General features: G+C 43.8%; 1 protein-coding gene across 1 annotated transcript in view; it reads left to right on the top strand.

The window, feature by feature from the left end:
* The first annotated feature begins 240 nt into the window (after window positions 1-240).
* The window catches only part of slc15a2 (solute carrier family 15 member 2), a 106,770-nt gene continuing 96,971 nt past the window's right edge, over window positions 241-10,039 (top strand). The window contains exons 1-3 of the mRNA XM_043694517.1: window positions 241-585; window positions 728-774; window positions 8,736-8,823. Coding sequence (XP_043550452.1) covers window positions 567-585; window positions 728-774; window positions 8,736-8,823 — 154 coding nt within the window. The 5' untranslated portion in view covers window positions 241-566. The remainder of the gene's footprint in view (window positions 586-727; window positions 775-8,735; window positions 8,824-10,039) is intronic.

Genomic DNA, 10,039 nt, shown 5'->3' with positions numbered 1-10,039 from the left:
CACAGCAGGTCAGGCAGCATCCGAGCAGCAGGGGAATCGATGTTTTGGCCATAAGCCCTTCAACAGAACTGTGCTAAGCTCCCCAACTGCGTTGTCAGAAGGTACTATCTGTGTCTAATTTAACATAAGGCAGCAACTTTGTAAGCAAAGGCAGTACTATAGGAGGATGAAAAGTTACGTAGATTGGAAAGAGGTTGGGGAGACCCCCTAGCCGACATGCCACGCACTGCACACACACACACACACACACTCTAACAGGAATTGTCAGAGGAACTTTTCTGCCGTTCCTTGCAATTTTGGAGAGTGGTCAAAGGTTCCTGAGGGGGAACCCCTCAGCCCGGGTGTTGTTGTTTGTTTGGAACTGTCAAAAACCATGTTCCGAGATCTGCTCGTCAGTGCCCCGGAGACGGTCGATTACTGATCCAGGAGTGAAACATTAACCAGAAAGTAACACCAACGACCAGAAAATAAAAAGCGCACGGCTCAGAACTGATTGACTGCTGAGAGAGAGAGAGAGAGAGAGGTAGCAATTTCTGTTTGCAAACTTTCTTACAGCCTCTTCCAAAATGGGGAAGAACAAAATAGGTAAGTGACCATTTCAGTAAGCATTTCTTATATTCATTGTTGCCATTTGGCTTGGGTGTGATTGTGTTTTTAAAGTGCTGTTGCAGCACCAATTTATTTTACCCTATTCTCTCTTTCTCTGCCCACCCCCAACTATTCACAGATGGCGAGATACAAAAAGATCTTTCCCCTCCCGAGAAGCAAAAACCGGTTAGTATTGGCGACGGTGCCGAAAGTTAGGCCGCGCGAAAAGAAAAACACACAGTTGCAATGAACCTGTACTTCAGTCATAACTCCGAGGAGTTCATCCAGCTCAGTTATTAACTTGGTTATCACTTTCTGCAAATTGTTCTCTTTTTTTTTAATGCCTGCGTTTCCGTGGAGTAAATGAGAGATATTTTCTTTTTGAAATCCTTTCTGATCTGTAATGTGTGTGTGTTGGTACCTTCATGGGAACCAATTAGTTTGAATGGCCAGTTTGTGATTCGGAATAACGTGAGCAGAAACACTTCGATTCTTGGAGAGGACATACTTTCATGCAAGTGAAAGGCAATGGTAAACCGCTGGTACTAAAAGAAACACACACACAAAAAAAACTGGCTCTCTGTATCAATAGACAATGTGTTTTCCCCACTGTGGGGGGTCCAAAGCATAGGTTTAAGGTAAGGGGGGAAAGATTGGAAGGAGACCTAAGAAACAACCTTTTAACACAGAGGGTGGTGCGTGTATAGAATGAGCTGCCAGAGGAAGTGGTGGAGGCTGATTTAATTACAACATTTAAAATGGATCTGGATGGTATATAAATAAAAAAAAATTGGAGGGATATGGGCCAAGTGTTGGCAAATAAAACTAGATTGATACAGAATATCTGGTTGGCATGGACGAGTTGGACTGAGGGGTCTGATTCAATGCTGTACATTCCCATGACTCGCTATTACTGGCAAGATCCAGTTTATCTTTGGGCAATGAGTGAGTAACTTTCCTTGTACAGTATATTGATGTGTATACTTAAGAGTCACAGAGGTGTACAGCATGGAAACAAACCCTCTGGTCCAACTCGTCCATGCCAACCAGATACCCTAAATTAAACTAGTGCCATTTACCAGTACTTGGCCCATATCCCTCTAACCCCTTTCCTATTCATGTACCCATCCAGATGCCTTTTAAATGTTGTAATTGTACCAGTCTCCACCACTTTCTCTGGCAGCTCATTCCATACACGCACCACCCTCTGTGTGAAGATGCTGCCCCATAGGTTCCTTTTTTTTCTAACTGAATGAGCAATTGAATCTTAGCAGCAAACGTAGGCCATTCAGCCCTTTGAGTCTGCTCCACCATTCGATGAGATCATGAATGACCTGATAATCCTCAAATTCACTTAACCCCATAGCCCGTTACTGATTGAAAATCTGTCTATATCTGTCTTAAACATACTTACTGACCCAGCTCTGTCTGGTAAAGAATTATATAGATTCAGTGCCTCTGAGAAAAGAAATCCCGCCTCAACTCTGTCCTAAATGGGCAATCACTTTTTCTGAGATGATGTCCTCTGGTCCTAGACCCCTCCACAATAAGAAACAACCATTCCACATCCAGCCCGTCAGGTCCCCTAAGAATCTTATATGTTTCAATAAGATCATCTCTCATTCTTCTAAATTGCAATGAGTACGTGCCCAGCCAATGCCAATATCTCTTTCCTTAGATAAGGGAATCAAAGCTTTTCACAGATTCCAGCTGTGTTCTGACTAGAATCTTGTATCATTTTAGAAAACCTCTCTATTTCAGTCCCTTTGAAATAAAGACCTATATTCTGTTTGTCTTCCCTATTACCTGCAAACTTAGGTGTTAGCTTTCTGTGATTTGTGCACAAAGATTCCCAAATTCTTCTGTGCCCAAATGTTCTGCAGTCGTTCTCCATTGGAATGATATTCAACTCCTTAATTCTTACCGCCAATGTGCAAGACCTCACGTTTTCCCACATTATACTCCATCTGCCAAGTGTTTGCTCATTTCCTTTACTTGCCTCCCAGTGCAGAGTCTTTATGCCATCCTTACCACTTGCCTTCCCACATACTTTTGTAAAATTCTCAAACTTGGTTATAGCACATTCACTTTCTTCATCCAAGTCATTGATTTTTATTGTAAGTAATTGTGATCCTAGCACTGACCCCTGTGGCAGTCCATGAGTTACAGGTTACCATCCTGAAAATGCCTCAATATCCCAATTCTCCGCCTTCTATTAATTGGTCAATCCTCTATCCTTGTGAACATACAAACTCCAACAGATGGACTCTTATAAGAAGTCTAATGTGGATACCTCATCAAATGAGAGTTGGTTCATTTAGTTGGCTAGACAGCTGGTTCGTGATGCAACATATCATCAATAGTGTGGGTTTAATTTCTGCACTGGTTGAGGTTTATTTTTCAACCTCTCCCCTTATCTGACCCTAAGATTAAGCCATCACATGTCATCTCTTCCTCGCTAATGAGAAAGCAGCCCTATCATCTGGTAAGAGTGTGGTGATTTTACTTTGACCTTATAAAAAGACCTTCTGAAAATCCATTCCTTCCTCTTTATCTATTCTGCTTGTTAATCCCTCAAAGAAATTTTTTTAGACTATATTACTTACAGTATGGAAACAAGCCCTTCGGCCCAACAAGTCCAAACCGACCCTCCAAAGAGCAATGCACCCAGAACCATTCCCCTTCACCTAAAACTACAGGCAATTTAGCATGGCCAATTCACCTAACCTGCACGTCTTTGGACTGTGGGAGGAAACCGGAGCACCCGGAGGAAACCCACGCAGACACGGGGAGAATGTGCAAACTCCACACAGTCAGTTGACAGGCGGGAAATGAACACAGGTCTCTGGCGCTGTGAGGCAGCAGTGCTAACCACTGTGCCACCGTGCTGCCCACAAAAACTCTTGTAAACCTCTCAGGTATTGTGAATCCAGGCTGACTTTGCTTAACCATATGAAATATTTCTAAATGGTCTGCGATTATACCCTTTCTCATAGATTCTGTCTTGCCAATGACCAACAAAAAGCTAACTGTTCTACAGTTACATGTTTTATGCCTGCTTCCCTTTTTAAATAAAGGTATTGCCATTTTTCTAATCCACTGGGAATTGTCCAGAATTCAAGGATTCCTGGAAGATTAAGTCAGTGCATATCTGTAGCTACTTCCTCACCTTTCCTAAGATGCATACTATCATGTGGAGATGCTGGTGTTGGACTGGAGTGGACAAGGTTAGAAGTCATATGACACCAAGTTTATTTGAAATCACAAGCTGCCCCGTCATCACCAACAGCTTGTGATTTCAAATAAATCTGATGTCATGTGACTTCTGTCCTTGCATCCCATCAGGTCAAGGGGACTTGTCTTTAGCCCCATTTGTTTTACTATCAATTTTTCTCTCAGGATAGTAATTTTATTTACTTCCTTTTACCTCCTTTTACCACTTGATTATTTAGTAATTTTGGGATTCTATGAGTGACTTTCATTGTGAAGACTGATGCAAAGTATTTTTCGACAGTGTTCACTATAGAAAATGAAAATGTTGGTGAGGAAGATACAGAGATACTTGCATCTAGACTAGAAGAGATTGAGGTTCACAAGGAGGAAGTATTAGAAATACTGCAGAGTGTGAAAATAGACAAGTCCCCAGGGCCAGATGGGATCTATCCTAGGATGCTCTTGGAAGCAAGGAAAGAGATTGCCGAGCCTTTGGCATTGATCTTCAAATCATTAATCTCTATAGGAATAGTGCCTGAGGATTGGAGGATAGCAAATGTGGTTCCCAGATTCAAAAAGGGCAGTAGAGACAACCCTGGTAATTACAGACCAGTGAGTCTCACCAGTGAGTTAATGGTAAGGTGTTGGAAAAGGTTATAAGAGATAGGATTTATAACCATCTAGAAAAGAATAATCTGATCAGGGACAGTCAGCACGGTTTTGTGAAGGTCGTGCCTAACGAATCTTATTGAGTTTTTTGACAAAGTGACCAAACAGGTCAGTGAGAGTAAACCGGTTGATATGGTGTATATGGATTTCAGCAAGGTGTTCGAGAAGGTTCCCCACAGTAGACTATTATTCAAAATGCGGAGGAATGAGATTATGGGAGACATAGCAGTTTGGATCAGTAATTGGCTTGCTGAAAGAAAACAGAGGGTTGTAGTTGATGGAACATGTTCATCTTGGTGTCCAGTTACTAGTGACGTACCAGAAGGGTCGGTGTTGGTTCCACTGCTGTTTGTCATTTTTATAAATGACCTGGATGAGGGCTTAGAAGGGTGGGTTAGTAAATTTGCGGACGACACTAAGGTTGGTGAAGTTATGGACAGTGACGAAGGATGTAATAGATTTCAGAGAGACATAGATAGGATGCAGAGCTGGGCTGAGAGGTAGCAAATGGAGTTTAATGTGGACAAGTGTGAGGTGATACATTTTGGCCGGAGTATTCGGAATGCAAAGTAATGATCTAATGGTAGGATTCTTGGGAGTGCAGATGAGCAGAGAGATCTTGGTGTCCATGTACACAGATCCCTGAAAGTTGCCACCCAGATTGACAGGGTTGTTAAGAAGGCATACGGTGTTTTGGCCTTTATTAATAGAGGGATTGAGTTCCGGAACCAGGAGGTTATGCTGCAGCTGTACAATCTTTTTCCAAGTATGGGGATGGCAAACACGAGGGGACACAACTTTAAAGTGAGGGGAGATAGGTATAAGACAGCTGTCAGAGGTAGTTTCTTTAGTCAGAGAGTAGTAAGGGTATGGAATGCTTTGCCTGCAACGGTAGTAGGTTCGCCAAGTTTAAGTGCATTTAAGTCGTCATTGGACAGGCATATGGACGTACATGGAATAGTGTAGGTGGGATGGGCTTCAGATTAGTATGACAGGGCGGCACAACATCGAGGGCTGAAGGGCTGTGCTGTAATGTTCTATGTTCTATGTTCTATATCCTCTGACATTTTCTTATTTCCTATTATCATTTTTCCAGCCTTATACTCTAAGCAACCTATTTTGCTTCTCTCGCCCTTTTCATATATTTAAAGAATCTCTTGCCATCTGTCTTGATATTGCTTTGAAGTTTACCCTTAAAGTTAATCTTCTTTTGTTTTTTTATTAGTTGTCTTATTTTGGTCTTTCAAACTGTCCTAATCCTTTGGTTTATCTTGGCCATATTATATGTTTTTATTTCTCTGTCAATCCTTTGCTATCCTTAATTTCCTTGGTCAGCCATCATTGTACTGTGCCCTTCCTAGAATCGTTTTCTGTCACTGGGATATATCTTTGATGTGAGCAATGAGCCAATTCCTTAAATGTCTTCCATTGTTCCTCGACTCATCTTTGCTGCTAAACTCCATTTCTCCAATCCACTTGGGCCCTCCTTCATTTGTAATTACTCTTGGGTAAACTCAGCAAAGTTGTTTCTAACCCATGTTTCACCCTCTCAAACAGAATGCTAAATGTTATGATTGCTGTTTCCTAGGGGATCTTTTACTCTGACATCATTTATTTAACCTGGTTAAATAAATTCCTGGCTGGATCCACAACACATTGTTCTAGGAAATGACCTGAATGCACTCTATGAATTCTTCCCTGTGGCTACTTATGTCAAACTGATATCCCAGATCATGAAGATTTAAATCACTCATGATTATCGTAATGCCTTTTTTACATGCTCTCATTATCTCTATTATAACAATTGTTAAGGGCCCAATAAAGTATTTCTAATAGGTCTTTATCCACTTTTTATTTCACCCCTCTATCTGTATGGATTTTAAAACTTTTAATCCAAGATCATTACTTTCTATCATACTTATTCCATTCTGTGCCAACAGTGCTACCCTAACACCTTCTCCTTACTGCCTGTCCTTTTGAAAAGTCACATACCCCTGAATATTTAGTTTCCAGCTTTGATCTCCTTAAAACCATGTCTCCATAATGGCTATAAGAATCCAATTGGCTATAACATCCCAATTGAACTGCATTTGTGCCATTTATTCATTTATTTTGTTCAGAATATTGCACACATTCAAGTAAAGAGACATTGGTGTTGCCTTTTTGCCCTTTATACCCTTTGATCCTACTTGCTGCTATTTTTCTATATTTTGGCCCTTCCTGACCCACCCTAGGTTAACACCCCATCTTCCGCCTGGGCAGCCTACATCCCAGAGGACTCAAGATTGAGTTCTCCAATTTCAAATGCTGGGGTCCTGAAGAAGGGTTACACCTGAAACGTCGACTTCTCCACCTCCAGATGCTGCCTGGCTTGCTGTGTTCTTCCAGCCTCCTGCTTATCATTATTCAAATAGCTGCCATTTAATACCCCCTCATTCCCTTACTTTATAGACTTGTAGTTTCCTTTCTCTGAGTTCATGGAAGCCACCCTATAATGTGCACAATGGCATGTGAATTCAGCCAAACCTGCTGGTCCCGCACCATGCCCACTGTACTTTAGAACCTAATATTCTGAAAAGCAGTGGAGAGCTGGGCTGTGCCTGCTTTCTTCCTGATGAAGAGCTCACGCCTGAACCGTTGACTCTCCTGCTCGATGGATGCTGCCCGACCTGCTGTGCTTTTTCCAGAACCCCACTTTATCAACGGTGACCCTCTAGCATCTGAATCCTCACTATCTCCTGTTTAAAATAAAATCTCATCAACTAAAATCAAAAGGCTCCCAGCGATGTGCTCCAGGTCAGTCCACGTGTAAGTGTCATTTTGTCAGAAATCAGTCTGAACTGTATAGTAATCATTACCACCTCCATCCACCCAATCCTGAAATGTTGCAACCTACAGTTGGTAAGGCTGGCCATGCCTGAAACGTTCTGGTCACTGCTGTTTGATTAATTATTTAAGGGACATGGGCATCACTGGCAGAGTCATCATTCCTTGCCCGTCCTTCGTTGCCCTTCAGAAAGTGATGATACACCCCCTTCTTGAACCACTGCAGTTCATTTGGTGTAGGTGCATGCACAGTGCTGTTGATGGGAGATACTCTGGAATTTTGTCCCAGTGACAATGAAGGGATGCTGGTATATTTCCAAGTCAGGCTGGTGCGTGGCTTGGAAGGCGATGTTCCCTCGAAGCTGCGTGAGTGCATCTGCTCCGAGGTTCCATGCACGGCAGTTGGCATCAACACAGCATTGGCTTCCAGCTCTGGAAGTTGCTGCCACACACGGATCTTGGAAAGCCTTGCAGCTGGGAAGCAAATGAGAAGGATCTTGCGGAGGGTGTTGTTCCCATGGATCTGGTGACCTTATCCTCCTGGATGGTAGAGGTTGCAGATGTGGAAGGTGCTGTCTAAGGGATGTTGGTGAGTGGCTGCGGTGCATTCATGTAGATGGAACACACTGCTGCTAGTGAGCATCAGAGGCATTGGACATCCATCAACTCATTCAGACAGATGCTGATCTACAGGGGCTCAACATACTTTCAACTAATCACCGATTTTGTGTGTTTCGTAAGCAATTTTATATCTCTGCTTTAAACCCAACAGTCCGATAATTTGCATTCCACGCAGAAAACATCTGAGAAAAAAAGGAATTAGATTACTTACAGTGTGGAAACAGGCCCTTCGGCTCAACAAGTCCACACCAACCCACCGAAGCGCAACCCACTCAGACCCATTCCCCTACATTTGCCCCTTCACCTAACACACAGGCAATTTAGCACGGCCAATTCACCTAACCTGCACATTTTTTGGATTGTGGGAGGAAACCGGAGCACCCGGAGGAAAACCAAGCAGACATGGGGAGAATGTGCAAACTCCACACAGAGAGTCACCTAAGGCGGGAATTGAACCCAGGTCTCTGGCGCTGTGAGGCAGCAGTGCTAACCACTGTGCCACCGTGCCACCCACATACAGGAACTTGGAGACAATCGTGAATGGACTTCAACAAGATGTGGTAAACTGGGAAGGTGGTGACGTTGCCACACTGCTGGTACAGATTAAAGAGGTGAAGAAGAAATGGACTGAATTTCTGGAAGTCTTTCGGAATTGAAAGCACGTATGTCTGGAGTGGGTCTTGAATGTTGTGGCTTAGAGGCATAAATGCAAGAAATAGAACTGCTGCTGAAACCTAATAGGGTTAAACGAGTGCTGACTCACCACTATATTTGTTTCATGTCATACATTGCAAACTATCATCTTTCATCTTCTGCAGAGACTGTGTGGAACCAATTACCCACTCAGCATTCTGTTTGTCGTGGTAAACGAATTCTGTGAACGCTTCTCCTACTATGGCATGAAAGGTACGTTTGATCTTCATGTTTTTATCAAAAACAATCCCTATTTTGTGGTTTGCAGAGCGAGCTCCAAAAGGCTACAATCTGCCCCTATGTGTCACAGAATCCCTGCAGTGTGGTACTGCCCATTGAGTCCACACTGACCCTCCAAAAAGCATACCACCAGGACCCATACTCCATTTCCTATAGCTAATCCACCTAGCCTGCAAATCCCTGGATGCTATAGGGCAATTTAGCATAATCCACCTAACCTGTGCATCTTTGGACTGTGGGAGGAAACCCAGATAGACACAGGGAGAATGTGCAAACTCCACACAGACAGTCACCTGGGACTGGAATTGAACCTGGGTGCTGTGAGGCAGCAATGCTAACCACTGGGCCACTATGTCACCCACAGCCTGTAAAGATGGCAGTGGGAGCTCTTCTTACCCTGCATTAACCAAGTTTCTAAAATAGGTTTGTAACAAGCTTGGGTGGCCTGGTACCGAGTAATCCAGAGGCACAAATTAGTGTTCTTTATTCACTTATGAGCTGTGGGTGTCACAGGCTGGCCAGCACTTATTGCCCATCCTTACCTGCCCTTGAAGGTGCCTTCTTGAACCCTGGAGTGCATGTGGGGCACGTATCCCCCCACAGCTGGGAGGAAGGATATTACAGGAATTTGACCCAGTGACAGCGACCATTCCAAGTTGGGATGGTGTGTGGCTTAAAGGAGAACTTGCAGATGGTAGTCTACCATGGGTCTACTGCCCTTGTCTTTCTAGGTGGTAGAGGTTGGGTTACCCCGACCTCAAATTCACCTGGACCATCTCAGACTCCTCCCTCCCCTTCCTAGACCTTTCCATTTCTATCTCGGGCGACGGAATCAACACAGACGACTCCTCCCTCCCCTTCCTAGACCTTTCCATTTCTATCTCGGGCGACAGAATCAACACGGACATTTACTATAAACTGACCGACTTCCACAGCTACCGAGACTACACCTCCTCCCACCCTTCCCCCTGTAAAAATGCCATCCCATATTCATAATTCCTTCGTCTCCGCCGCACCTGCTCCCAGGAGGACCAGTTCCAAATCCGTACAACCCAGATGGCCTCCTTCTTCAAGGACCGCAATTTCCCCCCAGACGTGGTCGACGATGCCCTCCACCGCATCTCTTCCACTTCCCGCTCCTCCGCCCTTGAGCCCCACCCCTCCAACCGCCACCAGGACAGAACCCCAC

Source organism: Chiloscyllium plagiosum, chromosome 7 (genome assembly GCF_004010195.1).
Source record: "Chiloscyllium plagiosum isolate BGI_BamShark_2017 chromosome 7, ASM401019v2, whole genome shotgun sequence".
Lineage (NCBI taxonomy): Eukaryota > Metazoa > Chordata > Chondrichthyes > Orectolobiformes > Hemiscylliidae > Chiloscyllium > Chiloscyllium plagiosum.
Note: the sequence above shows the minus strand (reverse complement) of the source record. Positions and strands in the feature narration are given on the sequence as shown.